The following is a 21,587-nucleotide window of genomic DNA, read 5'->3' on the forward strand; positions in this document are numbered from 1 at the left end:
AGAAGGCAGAATGAAAGGAGGTCTTATCACCAGCCATGGAAGACAAGATAGAGGAGACGAAGGAGGAAGATGGCCGACGGCTAGGAAGAGAAAAAATTTGACCTAGGCTCTGATTACCATAATAGTGGTGTTATTTCCTTAGCTGATACAAGCCAATACAGGCAACGTTAATATACAGGAGTAGGAGGATCCACTATAATAGGAAACTCCTTAACTAGGAAATATATACAAAGATATACAAAGTATCACCAGAATATACACATATTCTAACAACTCAACCAAAAGCTTAAGCTGATGGTTGAAGCCCCAGGAATAGATTTATACTCTATCACAAACCCTTAAGAACCCAAGTCCCTAATTGAAATCCTCCTCAACCCGATACGACAACTCGTTTAATCCTATAGACCACAGACAAAATTGAGAACCCATAAAAAAAAAACAAAAGTTAGTTACTCTCATTCCCATCAACTCCTCTAAAAAAAACTAACTCATCCGAGTGGGAAAAAAGAAAGAAAAGAAAGAGAAGAAGATGGGAACGAGAGAGAGAGACAGAGATCTTGAGCTACTCATCCCTGTCGCAATTCCACCATTGGTTCCTAACAATGGAACCTCTAAACCTTCAACTCCTTCTTCTCCCTCTTCATCCCCTGGCTCTGTTTCTTTCCACCACCCTTCACCCAACAAAGAGGTCTTGTTTTGTTTTACCTTTTGTATCTCTGAATTTCATGAATCCCTCATCTTTGTTTATTTTCGCCGTTTTTAATAGATTTAGTTAACCAATGATGATCTCCACAATTTTACTAGTTTTTGATGAATTTGATATGTACATAAACAAATCTTAAGGATTTCTTTAGTTGATAATTTTTGTGCATTGTGAATGATTGTTGCTCGTTTTATAACAATGTACTAAACTCAAATGCCTGGATATATTGATATGTGATCATGCATGATCTTTCTATCCATTTCTCAACGTTTTCATAATTTCCAACTCCTACATTTTGGAAAAGTGACATCTACCCAAATTCCTTTGTACGCTTGCAATTTCTAAAGCATGTATTAAATGTATTTAGGACCTTCTTATAGAATGTTTGTGCAATGTCTTCCTTCTTTTGTCTTTTTCAATTGCAGTAGATATAATGATCTTCTTTAACATGCATGAAGTGAAGAGCTAATTTCATACAATGTTAATGTATAGGCATGTTGCAAAGTCATCCGCATCTGGGCATCAAAAAAGTTCATGAGTGGAAGGTAAATTGCTAATTGCTAGCTATTGTTCCTTTGAACATTGTGCATTTTAGTTTTGCTTCAATGTTGGCGACTAATTTTGATGCTGTAACTTTGCCTTTCGACTTTCAATTTGTCATAGGATAAGTTCTCAGTAGTTGGTGTATTGCTTCTCAATCTCAAAATATAGCAATGCTGGTGAAATTTCAGAGGATATAACAGGAGACTGATAAATTTGGCCCTAATAGCATAAGACCCTTGTTAATGTTCGAGAATTTCTTCACTCTTGAACGAACAAACCTAGTATAAGTATTTTTGCAAAGAACAATGTCATTGTCATTGATACTTTGAATTTTGAATATTACTACTTTCTATTGCTCGGCATTAATAGTCACATATATACTACTATACTAGAATAGCTTATGTCTCGTTCAAATTGATCTTTAAATGGCAAAAGTATCATGACTTCTTGTACACTCGCAATCGATCAACCATAAGCCTTTCTTTATTCTCTGTAGTCCCTTTCCTGATTACTTCAAATTAGATGAAATATCCAAGTTAATGATCCATTTTTACAACTTTCGAGGAAGTCCTAAAGCATTAGTTACATGAATATATAAAAGAAAATTAAGTGGTCTTTACATAACCTATATACAATATACGAATAATATGAAGCATATAAGAAGAGACTTTTGGTTCATGCTTTTGTCAGTCTTCACACCGCCAATTTTACTTACTTTGATCTTTTGGTTGCTCATGGTTTGCTTTTACTGCAATTAGCAATAGGTGTAGTTTCCATTGAATATGTTTGATGATTGTAACAAATATTGCCTCATTGGTGCATATACTTCATATAATCAATAGTTCAATATTGAGAACATGCATCAGATTCAAGCCAGGATCTGGTCCTATAATTTCTTTGTTTCCATGTCCTTTTCAGTGTGATTCTGCTTCCTATTGCCATCACCTTTTACTTCACTTGGTGGTTTATTCATTTCGTGGATGGATTCTTCTCACCAATCTATACACATCTTGGAATAAACATATTTGGTTAGTTTAATATATCCATTTCTGCATTATATTTGTGTTATCTTATGAAAACATTTTTCTTTTGTGACTTCATTCTGGTTGCTAGCCAGTTCCTTCTAGATCCAATGTACAGGAAGAATGTGATAGCTAGTGCAGATATTACCTGATATCATTGCATCATATGTAGATGTAGATGACTACAGTTAACATAGTTTATGCTTAGATCCTGTTCAGATAATAAATGCTGGCCACCTTCAATAGTGAGTACTAAGCTAGGAGGAAGTTCCCGTATAAGGTTTCGAAATGGCTCTACGATTATCTGTTTTACAGTTTGATAAGACTCATCTCTTTGGACGACAAAAGCTCCCCTCTAGTGGAGACAGATAATTCTGATTGCAGTTGAAGAAATTGAAGGAGAACCTTTAACAAAACTGATACATGAGTAGTAAGTTCACTTAGATTTTACATAATTTTAAAGGTGAAAAGTTGGCTCCAAAATTTTTTAGCTGAAATTTCTTGCAGAACTGCTGAAGATAGCACTGAGTTAAAGCCAGTGTCCACTCTTCATGCAAAGAACTATTCCCTCCATTGTTTGAGAATGCTTACACAGACTAACTTTTGCTTAACTTACTTTTGCTTAACTTATATAATAAGTTGAGAAGAACATAGCCTTTTATGGATCGGAGTATATGATTATTGTCCTTGCAAAAATTGTGTTTATGGAGTACAGGTCTTGGGTTTATGACATCCATCACATTTATCTTCTTGGTTGGAGTATTAATGTCATCATGGTTAGGAGCTTCTATTCTCCAATTGGGAGAGTGGTTCATCAAGAAAATGCCCCTTATTAGCCATATATATTCTGCTTCGAAACAAATTAGTGCCGCAATATCACCAGGTATTATGATGTTAATACACTGAGTTGTTCACTTGTTCATATGAGACATGACGTTCATCTTTAAGTTGATAAGTTAAAGACAATGGTCACTATTTCAGATCAAAACTCGCACGCTTTTAAAGAAGTAGCTATGATCAAACATCCACGCGTAGGAGAATATGCACTTGCATTTATCACATCTACTGTCACTCTCCAAAGCAATATGGGTGAAGAGGAACTATTTTGTGTTTATGTACCTACAAACCACCTTTACTTAGGAGACATGTTTCTTGTTAACTCAAAAGATATTCTGAGGCCTAATCTTTCGGTCCGTGAAGGACTAGGTAAGTTTAACTCAGAAATGGAAAACTTCATAAATTCTTGTAAAAGTTGCTCAAATTTATTAACTCAAAATTTTCTGATTTGTTTCAATAAACTTTGGGGCCAGAAATTGTCATATCTGGGGGCATGTCAATACCTCAAATACTGACAACAGTAGATGCACGAATCTTGCGGGATGTAAAAGAAGGAGATTTTTCTGGAATATCAGTTTAATGTTGGTTCATTGAAGAAAATGGAGAAGAAACTATAGAACTTGTAGCAGAAACTGCATGGTGAATTCTCACGAGGCCAAAGGAAAAAGACAAGAAACAGCTGTTTAGGAACTGAATTTTTTTTAGTGATTCTTCTGTTATTTGTGATTAGCATTTACATAAATATAGTTAGATATACATTAGAATTGGAAATTGGGATCAGCATTATGCTTTCGAATTTGTATTCTCATTCTTTAGTAAAACTCTTATGATTAATGAAGAATTGCTATTTCTTCCCCTGTTCTATGTAGCAAGTCTCCTCAAAGTGACAAATATTGCTACCCAAACAACCAAAAAAGCCCAATGTATATATGAATCTAGTTTTAGAAAATTTTCAAATCTCCCCAATCTTGTTTTTTTTTTTTTTTTTTTTTGAAAATAACATTAATTCATTGATTCAAAGTCATACGACATCTACAATGGAAGTAGAAACTTAACAAATACACTATCAAAATGAAATAAATACAATTCTAATAATCCCCAATCTTGTTATTTGTTAATATATGAGGGAGGATAACTAGATAACAGTTCTCAATTAAACAGATTATAGGAATAATTTGATAAATCTACTTGATGTAATAATACAAGGTAATGGGAATAAAGCTACATATGATTAATCAGATCAAAGATCAATATTTAATTTGGCAACAACTTTTACTAAGAGCTAAAAGGCATCTTTATCTTTTCTTCCTATAAAATTCTCGTGGTTCATGTGAGGACCAAAGGTTAACATGAGGTTTTCACAAGCCATAAACTTCTTTTACAGATGTACTTTACTAAACTACTTAATCATCAATATCCGTTGTCGTCCAGCGGTTAGGATATCTGGCTTTCACCAGGAGACCCGGGTTCGATTCCCGGCAACGGAACTTTTTATTCATAAAATTGTTTTGGAGAGTTTATATTACTTCTCTTTTTTTTTCTCTTTATCGTTAATTCATTACATTTCCTCGTAATCCCCAGATGAATCATCTTTTTCCCCTTCTGTAGACTAGCACTTTTTATTATTATTCTACAGAATTTTTTATTTTTTATTTTTTTAAGGGATCCATAGACTATCATTTCACCGTAAGAAGAAAGAAGCGTCCAACTGATATATTCTTACAATCTAATTACAAAATATTGCCTTACTACATTTTATCCATCGGAGACAAGTACTCTGAAGTTTGAATGTGTAGCAAAATTGGCATTAGCGGCATTTTCTGGTCAAAAGCAAATTATCTTACATAATTCGATACTACTATCTGACCAAGAGATTGGAGAAAGCCCAATCCATTCATCTAGTAGTAATTACTAATTACGGAGCATATAATAAAAGTTGAAACATGGAATCATCTTTCATCTTCACAGCTGACAAAGTAATTTACAAAAGAAGCTTCCTTTCTCAATGGCTTTACTTGCTCCCTAACTGCCAAATGAAACAAAATGAAAGGAGCCTAATATATCACTCACCCACTATGCCTACAGACAAAATCCACCAGCTTCCCGTCAAAAAAGATCGCATTCAGCCCCTGCTAATAAAAATCTACGAGGCGAGGAGTCTCATATTCACTGAAAAGAGTTGAATTAGCTGTTGAGAGTTGACAAAACACCTCCTGTTGCGGTTGGTATGACCACCTCCCAACCTGGTCCTTTAAGCGGAAGCACAAATTTCTCAACAGTGGTGTCTTCTTCACCTGCTGCGTAAACCAACAAGTCACTACGGTCAAGAACTTTTTGGAGGTCTTCATTACTAATTTCTGTCTGAACCATCTTATCTTCAGCATCCTCTTCCTCCCGGAGCAGTGCCAGCAGATCCTCCTCCTACAAAGAGAGACCAACATTTCAGAAGTGAAAGCATGATACACACAAATGAGTTTAGTATTAGTCTATAAACAAAATTAGTTACCGAACATAAGTTGAACAGATTCATAAAAAGAGACGTCCTAGTTGCGGAGTATTGTAACAAAAAACACCCAACAGAACCAGAAAAGGCCAATGACTGACTTGTTACCTTGTTCACGAGCAAATTTTATGGTCTTCCCCAGGCATGACAGATACACAGAAAGTGGGCCACATTGCTACATCCAACCTCCACCCCCCATAAATAGAATATGTGGAAATTGGAATACGGCAAAGCATAATAGCATACAGAACCCTACTCTCCTAAACATTCACATCAACGAGTTGCGGAATTCATAAAAAAACATGCCATGAAATGTGCTGCAGCAGTCGAGCTTTGTTAACCAATGCTCCATTTGGCCTGACAGAAAATACATTTTATATAAAGGATATGATTGACTCTGAAACTTCTATAATTGGTGAAAGAAATTCTTGTTTGGGGTTTAACCACATAACTCCTTTTCTGCCAATTGAGAAGAAAAGGGAACACATCTCATTTAACCTTTTGTGCTATAAAATGAGTGAAATAGAACAACTTTTTTTCCATCGTACCAAACAGACCCCAAGACCTTTTTTAAAGAAAAAAAAAGAGGAGAAAATCTAGTTAGCAATGGAACAAGAAATCGCAATAATATACCTCCATAATATCATTCATTCCCCTCTCTGCCTTAAATTGCCCCTTGCCAATGACGACATGTTCAAGCCTCAGCTTACTGAAGGCCCTTTTCAGCATACGGCCCTGAGAAAAAAAATCCTTAGTTCCTCACAAACTGAAGGCAGTGAAACACATTACACAAGTGCAGAGCCAGTCAGTCGATAAAGCACCTCAACAGATTGTGCAGTCGCAAGCCTATAAACATGAACAGGCTTAGTTTGACCGATCCTGTGACAACGATCCATTGCCTGCAGATCCATTTGGGGGTTCTAGCGAATAGATGCAAAATCAAGTGCATCAGTTTAAAATATGATGAGAGAAAATACTCAAATTTTTTCTATAGCAGAAGTGAAAACCTACCCAGTCACTGTCATAAAGAATACAAGTGTCTGCAGCAGTAAGGTTAATACCTAACCCTCCAGCCCTTGTACTGAGAATAAATATTCTATAGTCGCTATCTATGTCATTGAACTCCTTTATCTGTAGATGCATAAGAAATCAATGCCATTAGGAAAGATAAATTCAAACAAAAAGGAAAAAAGAAAAACTTAAAAAGGCAACAGGGAAGGTGGAAAATATCAAAATAACAAGCAGACATGAAAATTACAGAATGAATAATTCAGCAAAAAAAATAGTGCAAGCTAATAAGCACTAACCTGTCTCTTCCTCTCTTCAAGTTTTACACTGCCATCAATTCGGCAAACCTTAAAACCCTTCTCATTGAAATAGTAATCCATTATGTCAAGAATTTTGGTCCACTGAGAGAATATCAGAACCTAAGAGTAACAAACTATAAGATCAGTAGAAGCTTGGAAACAAAGATGTGCACCATTCACTGTGTCTTTGACCAATATGCAAATCTAACTTGAAACTTGCCTTGTGTTTACGTGCAAAAAGCTCAGTTAACAACCTGTCCAGCAGCTGGAACTTGCCACACTGTCCAACTATTTGTTCTACAGGAGGATAGAAGTCTGTCACAAGGAGACAAAAAAATCATTAAAGAATAGAATTCAGTAGCAGATTTCCTGTTTTGAGGGTATGGTCATCCTAGCCACTCACATGATCCATCATAAGCAGACTCCAATAGATCTGGATGATTGCAGTTTTTCCGGAGCTGAATCATTAGATTGTTAAGCTTTCCTTTCAACCCAGGTGGTGCAGTCCCTGCATTTTTTTTATAACCAATTAGCACACTTAACATATCAAAAAGTTGATAAATAGCAGCCGTTTGATTTAAATCACTAATTTTCCTCTACAGCATAAGTAATAAAACCTCAACATAAGTGAAATGCACCGCCACTGCAAAAATAAGTCTCAACATAAGGAAACATGAGATTGCCCATGTTACTGCAGTAATTAAACAATCAGCAATTTGAATTCAAGGTAAAATTTTATGAAAACCAGTTATCAGCTACCTATATGAAAATATGTCTCAATAAGGGTTAATGCTTAACTTGTGAGTAATCATACTACCATTTTCTGATCAGCACATAAATAACAAACCTGCAATGCAAGTCTTCAAACTATTGTCGTACACACAAGGACAAATGAAAAACAATTGTCGGACCATGAATTATTCAGAAGCCCAAAGGAAGCCTCCTGCAACAACTGACTAATTCTGCCAAAGAGCTAATGGCTCATGAACTGCCTGAGTATGATATTTTATCTCCTTCAATGCCCAACTATGGTCACATTCAACTGCCACCATCCAACTGATGACTTGCCACAAAGCAAATTTGAAACTTTCTTGTCCCTAACTCCCTAGCGCCTGGATAAGCTAGTACATGTAAACTAACGACAGGTAACTAAACCCCGCCAAAGAGAAGATATACTAGTCAGAGCACAAATTTGATTGTCAACTCGATAAATTCAATCGTCAACAAGCCTTGTACAAGCATGCATGCCAAATTTCGAGATAAGTACATAACACATTATACACATCAGCACCATCTCCACATAAAACTTGACATAAATTAAAAATAAAATAATGGTAGGAATACTTTTAAATAAAGTGATAAATAATAAACAAAAGGGGGAGATAGATGTCAAAGCCTAATACTTTTAAGAAATTACAAGATCATTAGACAATGTAGATAACTAGATAAGCACCAGCATGAAAAAGAACGCCCTTACCTAACGTTACGTTCTGTACTAGATGATTCTCCAGAGTTCGATTGATTAAGTGGTCCTGAAAGTTCTTTTGATGCTCAGTCATGGTAGCATATAATATAATCTCCTTCTTGCGTGGGAGCATTAGTTCAACATCAGATTTCATTCTGCGAAGGAGAAATGGACGTAATATGGCATGTAGCTTAGCCACCACCTACAAACAACATATAGGATCAACACATCACAAATAGAGTAGTATAGCACAATGAACAGATATGAGAAAACAGCACTTAAATACATGCCTGAACCCTCTTTTTCTCTTCCACTTCCTCAACAGCTTCATTGCTGCGTTTTCCTGATAGGTCAAACCTGAAAGTAAGGCGTACACGATGAATACGGTAACATCCAAAATCTAAAAAACACAAATATAATACTGCCCATTTTTTAAGCCTGCTAAATCCTAATTTCACATGGAATGAATATTGAGAACTACAACAGAGTACAAAAGTTAGTTTAGCATGAACATACAAATATTGCATGAACCTTAAAATCTGTCAGCACTCGAAAAGATTTAGCTTCTACAAGAGATGTGTAAGTACTGAATACAGAAAAGACAATTCTATTAAAACCTTCAGGCTAATTTACGTGCACTGACACAACCACAATAGGAACTTCAAAACTGAATCTACATCTTTCAATTGCAATTCTCAGAGCCACAACCATGAGAAACACTCAAATCTAAATAACATTCTAGAAGCAATCCATTCTTGTTTATTGAAAACTTTAGAGCAAAAGGCCAAGGTCCAAGAACAGATTACGGAGGTAGACATGACACTGCTCAGAAAACTCAGTGATGATGACCGACAAAACTGACTGTAAACTAGAAGCTGAGAGCACATAGAGAAAGATTGAATTATTTATTAACTGATGTATCAATAAGAAAGGTATAAAATTTAGAAAACAAACCATGACTCAAATTCCTCATGAGATGAGAATATGTCAGGCAATATGAAATTCAACAATGACCATAACTCAGCCAAGTTGTTCTGCAATGGTGTTCCAGTCAACAGAAGCTTATTCTCAACTGGCAAAAGCTTTAGCGCTTTAAACAATTTGCAGTTTGAATTTTTCAAACGATGGCCCTGTCAAAAACATAACCTCTTTCGAGTTAATCGTTAATAAACTAACGTTGCAGGCTGCAAAAAAAAAAGCATAAAGAGGACCAGTGTATAAGATTGGCCAGTGCATTATATCTTACCTCATCAACAACAACATATTTCCACTTGTAATGCCTTAAGTACTTCTGGGAATCATTAAGAGCAACCTCATAAGAAGTGACGATTATTGGGAAATTTGGACCAATGTTTTTTGGCATATATTTGAGCCTTATTGCATTCCTCTCTTTTCGATCACCATGATAAATTAATGCTTTCACTGAAGGCGTAAACCTGAAATATTAAAGAAATCACATCGGTTTGCAATGCTCTTAATACAAATGAAACACAACCATGGTAGTAGTTACTTACCTATTAAACTCATTCACCCAGTTTGACAGAGTAGAGAGAGGAGCAATCACCATATATGGCCCATCCAAACCCTTCCCTTTAAGATGTGCCAGAAAGCCAATGGTCTGAATTGTCTTTCCAAGTCCCATTTGATCAGCAAGAATTCCATTAAGCCCATTTTGCCAAAGAGAAATCAGCCACTTCACTCCTTTGATTTGGTAGGACTTTAACTTTCCACCAGTCAACAGAGGAATTAGCTCAGACTGCTCCTTCACAATTCTATCTTCCTCAGTAAGATCAGCATCTTCAGCAGTTGTCCCTTGTTGAGATCTAGTGAGCATTGCCGCTACTGCTCTCTTTGCTTTCCTCTGCAAGAATTTCAGATCAAACATAACAGAATCACACAAGATTGTCACATATAGATAGAGCTTCAGCCAGATAGAGATAGTGAACAAAGAATTTGTGATACAAAACGAAAAAGGATGTTACGAACATAAGACGTACTAGCAGCAGAATTCAAATACAATTAATCAGCACTAAACTAAAAAGATATAAAGATTTCATGATCAAAATGTACGATGCTTAACAACAATGCAATAGTATTGCTCATAAGTTCAAGAAAAAGGTGAAGTGCTCACATCATCATACTGTGCACCTTTCCTCTTTCCACCCCGTCCTCTTTTCTTTCCCTTGCTAGGCTCTTCTTCTGGTTCTTCCACTCCATTCTACAACCATTAGGCACATTTATAAGCATATAAACATGCAACAAGAAAAATAACTTCAACATAATTAGTTGCTAAAATAAAGCTAAACACATACTAATGTAATGTCATCCATCTTTTCTAGCAAGAACTCTGAGTAAAGCTGTGTTTGAGTTAAAAGATCATCTAATTTAGAAAACTGAATCTCATTCAAATCGCCGGCTTCATTCGCCAATTTCTCTTCTTCCTTCACTCTCGCTTCAAGCAACTTCTCTTCTTCTTCCGCCATTTCTTTAGATATAAGAGCAATATCTCCATTTTTCGCATCAAGAAGTAAATCATCCTCCAATTTGACTTCAGGTTCTTCCTTAACAACATCCTGCAGATTTGCAAAATATCCAATGTTATCATACTAATGGACAATGGTTATCGACCTCAAAGCAACCACATAGTCCAGGTAGGTAAAAAGAAAAGACAAAACATTTTAATAATAATGCTAGACTTAAACAAAATGTCCAAGATATGGAAAGCATGACATGAAAGCACAAGGGTTGTTCATCATATAAATAAGGAGAAATTCACAAGAGGAGGCCAACTATTACCCATTTTCTTTTATAGGTCCCAACTATGAATTATTCCGTACAGGTCCAAATTTACCATATTGTGATTTTTATAAGTCCTGAATTACTTATAAATGGTTTAAAAAGTAAAATTTTTAAATGTTCCTCATTTTATAGGTCTTTGTCACTTAGTGAAAGTGTTCGAAGATGGTAAACATTTAAAAAACTTACCTTCTAAAACGGTTATAAGTAATTCAATATCTATGAAAATCACAAGATAGTGAACTTGGGACCTGTTATAAAATAAAATGGGTAATAGTTGAGCTCTCTCATGTGAATTTTTCCATTAAATGGTAAAACATCATAGAAAAGTTATTTGGTTTTTATCAACTATTTGAAGGTTAGTGACATAAACAATAAGTGCAAGTAAGATATTCCACAAGTAGACAATTCAGAAATGAATCATAGCTAAATTCAAAAGCGTACCACATTACAATCGAAAAGCGGAAGCAAGTAAACAAAAACCATAGAATCATATAATAAATCCCAAAAAAAAGGACAGGCTAACAGCACAATCTACAGATATAACATAATCAGCCCAAAATGAAGACTAAAAAGTCGAAATGAGAGCATATCATTAAATAAACTAAAAAGAACACACATTTAAAATTTATAAACAATTTAAGTGACATATAAGATGAAATTGAAGAAGAAGATGAATAATACAATACCTCGTCTTCGAGAACAGAAGTTGGAGAATCAATGGCAGGATCAGCAGGCTTTGTCTCGTTATCCTCCGCCATTTTCAAACCCTAATCTCTTCTAAAACCAAATTCTGCAAAAAAAAAAGTAACAAATAAACCAAAAAACAGTAAGAATTTACATGAATATGAGCATCAATGAAACCAAAACATCAACAGAACATGAAAAATCGGAAGACATTGCTAAAACCCTAGGTTTTTAGCATTTTTGAAATGCGATAATTTAAAAAAGGATTTCAGAGAAGAAATGACAAAATAGAAGAATAGAAAAGTTAACCTTGAAATGAGAAGAAGAGAGAGAAAATGGAAGAGAAATTTTTAGAAGGATGAGAATGTGGAGAGGAAAGTGGAAAGAGAAGAAAATGGTGGAAGTGGGGGGGAACACTTAACAGGCAGTACTAGTACCAGTTACCACTAAATGTTGCTATAAACTTAATTAATTGAAACAAAATAGCATAAAAGGAAGGGGGAAATTATAATTTAATGAGTTGGCCCATGCGTCTTGGGCGGGAAATCGAAGTTTTTTATGACCTTTTTAACCTTGCCTTTTATGCTTCTTCCTGTCTAAGAGGGGTATTTGCTTATTACCAAGATTTGAAAATTTTGACTTCAGATTTTTGATTCATTAGACACTATCTATAGAGCTCTAATTGCCTAACTCATTTGGATAGTGTTCTTAAGTTATGGTCATTTAATTTTATTTTTTTTTTACTTATTTCAAATTAGATCAAGGAAAAATAAGTTCAAATCAAATTTAAATTTAAAAAAATAAGTTTAAATTATAGTAATATCAGATAAGTTCAGATCAGATCAGATCAAATCAAATCATGTTTATATATAAAAACTTTTTATTATTGTTATAACCTATAATTTATGGTATTGGCGTCACTTTTAAATTTCCCCTATAAAAGATTTCAACTTACCATTGAAAATAAAGTGTATATAAAGCATGACGGCGATATGAGAAGAACATTTAACAATTTTGTTAAAGGTCATATGATTATATATAATCTATAGGTTAATTTATAATAAGAAAAAAGAATAATTGGTTGATATAACAAAGAATATGTTGTTGGTTAAACTCGAACATGCCATCAATAAAAAAAAGAAAATTTGTCAAAAACCACCTTTTATAGCCTCTTTTTTGTGAGAAACCACCTTTTTAAAAAGAATTGGTTATTGGCCGCCTTTTTCGTTCTTTTTTTATGTTGGAAGCCACCACTTGCCGGAATCCAGTAGTTGACCTCGATTTTTCGGCATTGACCATCAGATTTTCGCCATTTTTTTTCAAATTTTCGCCATTTTTTCCACCTTCACGCTTCCCCCTTCTTCTGCTAGCATCTTCCTCCCTCAAATTTTTCTTTTAGGATCAATTTTTTGATTTCAGAATGATCAGTTTAGAAATGAAGAGTTTGGCAAAAAAATGATTGTTACAATGGGGTCCGAGGAAGAGATTGAGGTACTCAAGAGAGAGAGGAAAGAAGATAATGGGTTTGGGGGGAAGATTGGGAAAAAAAAGGAAGAACGAAGGGTGTTGTGACATCACGTGCCATGCAAGTGATGGTCAACGTCAAAAATCGTCAGTCAATGTCCATTTTCGGCAACAGGTGGCTTCCAACAAAAAAAAAAACTAAAAAGGTGGCTACTTAACCAATTTCTTTTAAAAGGTGGTTTCTCATAAAAAAAGTGGTTATAAAAGGTGGTTTATGACAAATTTTTCATAAAAAAATAACATCTTCCCCCCGTTTATTTTTAATGGTTACATTTTGAATTTTGACACTATTCACAAAATTATGTTTGATTATCATTTGTGATTAATGAGTAAGAAAATATATGGTCATGTGAGATCTTATCTAATTCATCTCAGTATGTACTTTTGAAATATCAATTTTTTATAATTTTTACAAATGCAAATTTAGAGATATTGATGTTCAAACATTTACATTAACAAGCGTGAAAACGTAAAATATCTCTATCATATAAGCCAAGGGGGACGATGGTGTCCTCCTATCAATTTATTTATTCACCCATTCACAACAACTCATTAAACCCATAAACTTGCCAAAAAAAATTCAATCAAATCTCTATTAAAGCCAATCAACTCATATAACAATCAATCACATAACCTTGTCAATTAATAAGTAACATTTATTAATGTCCATTGTTTTCTTAAAGAATTGCAAGGGCCCATTTTCTATGAAAGGTGGTTGAGTAAGAGAGAACACTTAGATATATATCATTTAAACGAGTAACCTTAGCTTATTGACTCCTTGACTAAGGGCTTGTTCTCTTCGGCATAAAATAGCTGAACTGATTGAAGCTGAACTAAACTGAACTGAATTGAACTGAATTAAATTAAATTGAATGTAATAAATATATAAATAATATTTAAACAATACATATAAATATTAAATAATAATTATAATGATAAGTAGAATAATGAATAATAATAATAATAGTATTTTGGATATTTTTAAATGATAGTTATAAATAAATAATATTAATAATCATAAATTAATAATAATAATTAATGATAATAAAGATAATTAATAATAATTATATTATTTGTGTTAATATATTAATACTTGATGATGATATATAATAACAATAATATCTAAGAAGTAATTAATATTACTATTTTAATAATATAATAATATTTAGTAATAAAAATAATGATTGGTTGGACCACGAAAATTACATCATAAACCGTTTTAACGTGATTTGATTGGTTTATGGGCTAAAAACGTGGGTTTATTTGTGCTTTGACCTAAACCATGTTCATCCTAATAATAATAGTAATAATAATGAGTAAAGCTATAATAAACAAAATAATATATAGAAACAACAACAACAATAATAATAATACTTAATAGTAATTATATAAAAATAAATAATAATAATAATAATAATAATAAGAGTAATTAGTAAAATAAATTATACCAACATCCTAATAATATTTAACAAAATGGTTATAAAAGAATGGAGCTGAACTGAACTGAACTGAACTGAACTGAGCTGAACTGAATTGATTGGAGCTGAACTGAACTGAACTTATTGGAGCTGAGTTGAACTGAATTGAACTGAACTGAACTGAAAATAAGTTGGGAAGAATAGGCCCTAAGTGCGTTTGTGCGTCTCAAGCTTTTTAGAGGGTATTGGAGATATACTTGTTATTATATCTTTTCGTATTATCTTTTCGGATTTGGTTTCCTATTTGTATTAGGATTAGTTTCTATATAAGCTGGGAACATACGTTTTTCTGATAATAATAATTCGATTCTAAAGACTTGTCATGGTATCACAGCCAATGGTTTAAGATCTCGATTTTTTTTAAGTTCCAATTTTTTTCACGCAGCACCCCCCTTCTGGGTTTCCATCCCCGTCACGGTGATTCCAGGCCTCGTGTCTCGTCTCCAGCTGCTACCGCATCTCTGTTTCCACCTCCTGCAAGTTGCTCACGTACACTTTGCACGGTGCTATGACTACCGGAAACAACGGTAAAGGTAAGAAGCTCCAACTTATTCATGACGCTTCTACTATATATTACCTCCATCCCTCTGAAGGACCCAATAATCAGTTAACCAAATATTTGTTAGCCGGTGACAATTATGATATCTGGGCCAAAGCTGTTATTAATGCTCTCGAAGGCAGAAACAAATTTGGCTTTGTTAATGGTGATTATACCGAACCTGTTGATCCAAAATCTCCTGACTATATTGCTTGGAAATCAAATAATTCCACCATCTGCTCTTGGATTTTCAATTCTGTTGCTATTTCTATCCAACCTAGCATTGTTTCACATAAAATTGCTACGGAATTATGGAACGATTTGAAAGAACGATACACTATTGTTAATGGCCCACGGATTAATCAATTGAAATTTGAATATCATCTTTTTCCCCAACATGAACAATTGATTGTTAATTATTATAACAAATTTAAAGGCCTATGGGATGAATTATATGGTTCTATGGATGTTACTTGTGGATGTGTGTGTGTTGTTGCCCCTAAGTTACGCACCCGTGCCGCCGAAGAACAAGTTCATGACTTTGTTTTAGGGCTTAATGATGATAAGTATGCTGCCTTACGTACCCAAATTCTTATTCTGAGTATGGATCCTTTTCCTACCCTCAATAAGGCTTTTTCCTTGGCTACTCAAGAAGAACGACATCGGTCCATTGTTCGGGGACGCGATGATAAATCTGAGGTAATGAGTTTTGCGGTTCATGCTTCACCTTCCACACCTGCCACTTCGTCCGCCTCTGTCGCTTCATCACAACCCATACAGTGCACGTATTGTGGCAAGCAGGGGCATGATTATGACCGTTGCTATCAACGGGTTGCCTACCCCTCTGGTACTTCTGGTGGACATGGACGTGGCCGCTCTTCTCGTGGGAGTGCTCCCTCTACTGGTCGTGGGCAGCAACCTGTGGCCTCTGCTCATGCAGCCCAGGGCCCCCGCTCCGACACTGCTGCCACACCCTCCTCCTCCAGCACCGCTTCCGCACTTCCTGGTCTTTCTTCCGAGCAAGTTCAACGTTTGCTGAGTCTCTTGGATTCACCTTCCACTACTGAGAAGTTAACGTGTAAGTCGCCTTCCACTGAGCCTCCGTGGTTATTTGACAGTGGCGCCTCCCATCACATGACAAGTACTCTGAACTACTTGATCGAGCGACAAGAACTCTCGCCTTCTCTCCTGTTAGTCTCCCTGATGGGGTTCAAACTTCTGCCACTATGTGTGGCACTGTGTATTTGGGTTCTTTGGTTCTCCGCAACATTTTATACATTCCTAATATCCAATGCAATCTTAAGTCTGTTGGTCAACTTATTTGTGATTCTGACTGCTTGGTGACTTTTACTGATCGTTTGTGTATTATACAAGACCGACATTCGAGGACGGCGATTGGGCTGGGTGAGCTCTTGAACAGGGTGTATTGCTTTCAACCAGTGACACAACCTATTTTGAATCACCACAGCACGGTCGACTCTACTATTCTTCTCCATCGTCGTCTGGGTCATCCGTCGCGTCAGCATCTCTCCTATCTTTCAAGCTCTAGTCAGCATAGTAAAATAAAGCAGTTATTAGATTCTTGTGATATCTGTTTACGTTAAAACTGTGACACCCCGTATTTTTATATCCGCTCAGTAATTATCTGTATTATTTTTTTTAATGAAAATAATTTCAGATGTCTTTTATTAAAAATATATATTTTACTAGCTTTGACTTTATTTTTAAGTGGTCAAAAAATAATCCCTAGATTTTCTAGGTTAACTACCCAACTACTCATTAAGTCACTATTATAAAGGAGGGAGGAATAAAAGGAAAAGTTAATACCAAAACGTAAACTATAACAAGGGATCAGTGAAAAGAAAAAAAAACCATTCCCCAGTACTCCTTATTCTTTTCCCCACCAAAACGTCATTCTCCATTCTTCCTGTAAGTACAGTTCTTCTTTTGTTTCTTTTATTTTATTTTTTTCCTTTAATTCTTGCTTCAACCATTATCACACAACATCAACCTTGATTCATCATCTCCATCTTCATCTTTGGTTCGTTAGTTTGACAGAGAGGAATTAGTTCTTGGGCTTGCGGATTCCGGGTCGAAAATCGGATCAAAGACCAGTCTTTTCGGGTCTTTTATAGTGTAGTTTCATCCTTATTACTTCCCCTAATCAAGTAAGTTAAAACCTAAGTTTTATTTTCGTATTTAATTAATTAATTTCTGAATTTGTGATTTCTTTTAAATTAGGGTTCGTAACAAAATCGAATTGGGGGAAATTCATACTATGTGAAATTTGTATAATTGGTCTATATTCCATGTTTAATTCGACTTAGTTAATGTATTTTCGAGTTGGATTTGTGAAATTATTGTCTCTAAAGTTTACTCTAAAATTATTGTTATATGTGGATTGTTTGTTCTGTTTTGCATGCAGCTACTGTTTTGGCTATTTTTCTCAATGATTCTGTCGTTTTTAGACCTTGGTTACTTCATGAAAGTTGTAGAGCTTGACGAGTTAATGAATTTAGGCTCAAGAATTGCGTGATTTGGAGTTGTATACTAGGAGTTATGCCTTGTGCAAGTTCTTGCTGTTTAGCTATTTTGGTGTTATGGTGGTGGCGTTAAATTGTTATTGGGATTGTTGTGTTGTGTTGGTGTGGTGATGTGGTTGTTTGATTAATTAAATTTATTAGGATTAACATGAGTGGTGTGTGTGTAGTTTAATGTTATGTTATGAGTAGTTACCATGGAAATTGCTATGTTTGATTTGTTGTTATGTGAACTAAGTCGTTTATACCATGTCAAATTGTATTCATATGCTTCATGGATGTAGTGTATTGTCTACTCAAAATTGTTCTTCTTTTTTTCAACTTAATATTGTGGGTTGTCAATGGCAGGTAACCTTTGCCAAGTTTGTAATAATTAAAATGGCCTTATTAGAGAAAACTAACAATCATACGTATATAATACGTCTATGGTTTGGTTATATTGGATGACGATATGGAACTTTATTAACTTCTTCAGTCTAATAACACCTTAAGATTTGGGTAGTATATGATTATAAAAGAGGTGTATTGTGTTTCTTATGAAGTTATACAGTAGATTGAATCGCGAAATGTTGTTATTGTTATTTGTGGTTGTGTTCTTTTAATGTACTTGAGTCGTATTAGAAAAAAAAAAGAGAAAAAAGAAAATCAATTAAAGCTCTTTCACTAGGTAATACCATATAGTCAAGTGACTTATACTATATTATTATATTATAGATTGCGGGTTCGTAGAGGAACCTTTCTGACTCGAGATTGAGTTTTGTTAGCTGTGGTTGCTGATAAGGTAAGATTTCTTACTGCGCTTGTACAGATGAGTTGAGAAACTGTTTTATAATGTTTGGAAATTTATTTTTACAATGAGATTGTTTTATGAAGTTTATACGTTGAGATTTAAATGATTTTCGATATTTATATTGAAAGAGTTTATGAGATTATTCATGAGATTTATATTAAAAGGAGGAAGTTCCTCAATGTTACCAAGTTGAGATTTTGAAAGGAGGAAGTTCCTCACCCTTACGAGGGTTTATAGAGTTTTATTGTGGGGTTGCCGGTAAGCGGTATTCTCCGAGTTTGGAAGTATGTTGAGTTAACAGTGTCTCAACAATATATTTTAGTAGTTGGGTGTATGTTGATCAATACACTTGCCATTAGTCTTCCTTCTTGGTTCGTTATCAAGTTAGGGGTATGCATACTAGGGACTTTGGTGTTTACCTTGTCTAGTGAGCCTACTAGCTCATTGGATTTTTATATACTTCCTACTCACAGATTACGAAAGGTTATATTTGAAAGTTTTACAGAATAGTTCAGAAAGAAAGATAGATCGTATTTGAGGTTATTAGAAAGTTAATTTTATATATATAATTTGTACACCTTTTAAATGAATTTGTAAGATATTCCTATATATCCTACCTGCACATTGAATAGTTTTGTTTTATTTCAGTATTAAATCTTGCTCAGCCTTTGGCTGATATTACAGTGTTTAATGTGCAGAGACTTGAAGATAGTTAGCTCCAGTGGGTAAAGAGTGCGTTGGATCCCTTTTGATTTAATAGGACTTTTAAAAAGACTTCCGCTGTTATTTATTTATAAGATTTATGTTCTAGTTTGTAATAATTATTTTACATTCTATTTAGTTGGTCTGTAATAATTAGTTAAAACTTTTGGTTATTGTTTTAGTTAGAACCATTAGCCTTGCGGTTATTATTAATAATTATCGCGGCGTATCACCTTTGGATTTCCGAGTTTATTTATATTAAGTTGATTTTAGAAGTACTGGAAATTCAGGGTTGTTACAAAAACAAACTCAAAGTAGTTTTCATTTGAGTACTAGGAAGGCAAATGATCTTTTTGATTTGATACATTGTGATTTATGGGGACCGTATTCTGTTTCCTCTATGTCTGGTGCACATTATTTTCTAACAATTATGGACGACCATTCTCGAGCTGTATACCTGATTAATGATAAAAGTTCTGTTCCTCGTTGTATGAAAAATTTTTGTGCTACAGTTCACACACAATTTCATAAGGATGTTAAACTTGTTCGTACAGATAATGGCATTGAATTTATTAATTCCCAACTGAATGAGTTTTATAGCAATCATGGAATCTTACTGCATACATCTTGTGTTGGGACACCACAACAAAATGGTCGCGTTGAACACAAACATAGAAACATTTTAGAGGTTGCTCGAGCTCTTCGTCTTCAGGCTTCTCTTCCTCTTGATTTTTGGGGAGAATGTGTACAAGCTGCGATTTTTCTAATAAATCGCACTCCCACTACTCTGCTTAATGGTAAATCTCCTTTTGATATCTTGTTTGGGTCGAGTCCTGATTTGTCCATCTTACGCACATTTGGGTGTCTTTGCTACGCTCACTAACAACCCCGTGTGAAAGACAAATTTGGTCCTCGTAGTCGACGATGCATATTTTTGGGATATCATGTTGGTAAAAAGGGCTGGAAAGTCATGGATTTGGAGACCAAAGCTTTGTTTGTCTCGCGTGATGTCCGTTTCATGGAAGATTGTTTTCCCTTTGCTGAACCAACTGTTGTGCCCCAAGTTGAACTTGCTTCCCTACCTTTTGTGGACTTAGTTGTACCACCGTTTAGCGATAGGGGGAGTGCATCTGCTGCCCCGACTGCATCTCCCTCTACTGTCCCACGCTCTGCTGCCCAACCAGCTGTTGTTGTGCGCGAGGTTCCTGCCACACAACTCGCCAGCCACGAAACCCATCATACCGACACTTCGCGCACCTCCCTCGGTCGCGAACCTGATTCCATTGATGCATCCTCTACTCCTCGTGCTCCACACTCTCGTCGTGCACTTATTTATCAGATTACATTTGTCACTCGGCTCAAACTACCCACCCCGTTTCTTCTCCGCCCACTTCTTCGGCATCCTCAGGTACGCGGTTTCCTATTGCACATTATATCACTTACAATAATTTTTCCGATGGCCATAGGAAATTTCTTGCATCTGTTACTACTAATGTGGAACCTAGGGCATATAAAGAAGCTGTTGTTCAGGCACGTTGGCGCCAAGCCATGCAGCAGGAAGTTGAGGCTCTGGAACGTAATCATACTTGGGATATCGTCGACTTACCTCCTAGAAAGAAGTCTATTGGATGTCAGTGGGTATATAAAACAAAATACAATTCAGATGGCACTATTGAACGAGATAAAGCTCGTTTGGTTGTTCTCGGCAACCATCAGACAGAAGGAGTGGATTTTACAGACACTTTTGCTCCTGTTGCTAAAATGGTGAGTGTCCGTACTTTTCTTTCTGTTGCAGTAGCCAAAAAGTGGGAGATCTACCAACTAGATGTCAATAATGCATTTCTTCATGGAGATTTACATGAAGACGTTTATATGTGTCTCCCTCCTGGTTTTTCCTCTTCTTCTACTGGCAAAATGTGTAAACTATGCAAGTCTCTTTATGGTCTGCGAGACTGCGACAGTCTCCCCGCAATTGGTTTGCTAAACTTACTTGTGCTCTCCGCCGCTATGGTTTCTCTCGGTCTCATGCTGATCACACTCTATTTACTTATCGGAAGGGCGCTGATGTCTTATCACTGCTTGTCTATGTTGACGATATTCTGGTTGCCGGCAACAACGCTGCGCTTTGCACTTCTTTCAAACGTTACTTAAA

The 21,587-nt window shown here is 35.3% G+C and overlaps 2 protein-coding genes and 1 long non-coding RNA gene across 4 annotated transcripts; 2 read left to right on the top strand and 1 right to left on the bottom strand.

Moving 5' to 3' along the window:
* Nucleotides 1-246: 246 nt before the first annotated feature.
* Nucleotides 247-3,952, top strand: LOC104895860 (hypothetical protein). 2 transcript variants are annotated; one of them, XM_010682493.4, is made up of 6 exons: nt 247-688; nt 1,196-1,248; nt 2,165-2,274; nt 2,984-3,151; nt 3,250-3,474; nt 3,579-3,952. In XM_010682493.4, exons 1-6 carry the CDS (start codon nt 530-532, stop codon nt 3,683-3,685), a joined length of 822 nt encoding a protein of 273 aa, XP_010680795.1. In that variant the 5' UTR covers nt 247-529; the 3' UTR covers nt 3,686-3,952. The 2 variants fall into 2 exon arrangements, with proteins under 2 accessions (XP_010680795.1, XP_048501812.1); XM_048645855.2 differs by having other exon boundaries at nt 3,250-3,952.
* A 931-nt stretch (nt 3,953-4,883) lies between these two features.
* On the bottom strand, nt 4,884-12,329 carry LOC104895861 (ATP-dependent DNA helicase DDM1). Its single transcript, XM_010682495.4, has 16 exons — nt 12,173-12,329; nt 11,866-11,969; nt 10,693-10,953; nt 10,512-10,598; nt 9,895-10,241; nt 9,627-9,816; nt 9,335-9,510; nt 8,671-8,737; nt 8,393-8,582; nt 7,319-7,423; nt 7,136-7,230; nt 6,916-7,035; nt 6,620-6,739; nt 6,430-6,528; nt 6,242-6,343; nt 4,884-5,526 (listed from the first exon to the last, which is right to left on the bottom strand). Exons 2-16 carry the CDS (start codon nt 11,935-11,937, stop codon nt 5,290-5,292), a joined length of 2,268 nt encoding a protein of 755 aa, XP_010680797.2. The 5' UTR covers nt 11,938-11,969; nt 12,173-12,329; the 3' UTR covers nt 4,884-5,289.
* A 5,021-nt stretch (nt 12,330-17,350) lies between these two features.
* Nucleotides 17,351-19,455, top strand: LOC130591911 (uncharacterized). Its single transcript, XR_008969854.1, has 3 exons — nt 17,351-17,571; nt 18,658-18,724; nt 19,432-19,455. It is a non-coding gene; the product is annotated as an uncharacterized LOC130591911 (long non-coding RNA).
* The last annotated feature ends 2,132 nt before the right edge of the window (nt 19,456-21,587 follow it).

Source organism: Beta vulgaris, chromosome 6 (genome assembly GCF_026745355.1).
Source record: "Beta vulgaris subsp. vulgaris cultivar EL10 chromosome 6, EL10.2, whole genome shotgun sequence".
Lineage (NCBI taxonomy): Eukaryota > Viridiplantae > Streptophyta > Magnoliopsida > Caryophyllales > Amaranthaceae > Beta > Beta vulgaris.

Excerpts from the sequence above, each read along its gene's own strand:
- LOC104895860 (XM_048645855.2), top strand. The coding sequence starts at position 530 with ATGGGAACGAGAGAGAGAGACAGAGATCTTGAGCTACTCATCCCTGTC. Across the intron at positions 1,249-2,164 it reads AAAAAGTTCATGAGTGGAAG|TGTGATTCTGCTTCCTATTG; the intron begins GTAAATTGCTAA and ends TGTCCTTTTCAG. Across the intron at positions 2,275-2,983 it reads TCTTGGAATAAACATATTTG|GTCTTGGGTTTATGACATCC; the intron begins GTTAGTTTAATA and ends TATGGAGTACAG.
- LOC104895861 (XM_010682495.4), bottom strand. The coding sequence starts at position 11,937 with ATGGCGGAGGATAACGAGACAAAGCCTGCTGATCCTGCCATTGATTCT. Across the intron at positions 9,817-9,894 it reads TGGGTGAATGAGTTTAATAG|GTTTACGCCTTCAGTGAAAG; the intron begins GTAAGTAACTAC and ends TTAATATTTCAG. Across the intron at positions 5,527-6,241 it reads GAATGAATGATATTATGGAG|GAGGAGGATCTGCTGGCACT; the intron begins GTATATTATTGC and ends CTCTCTTTGTAG.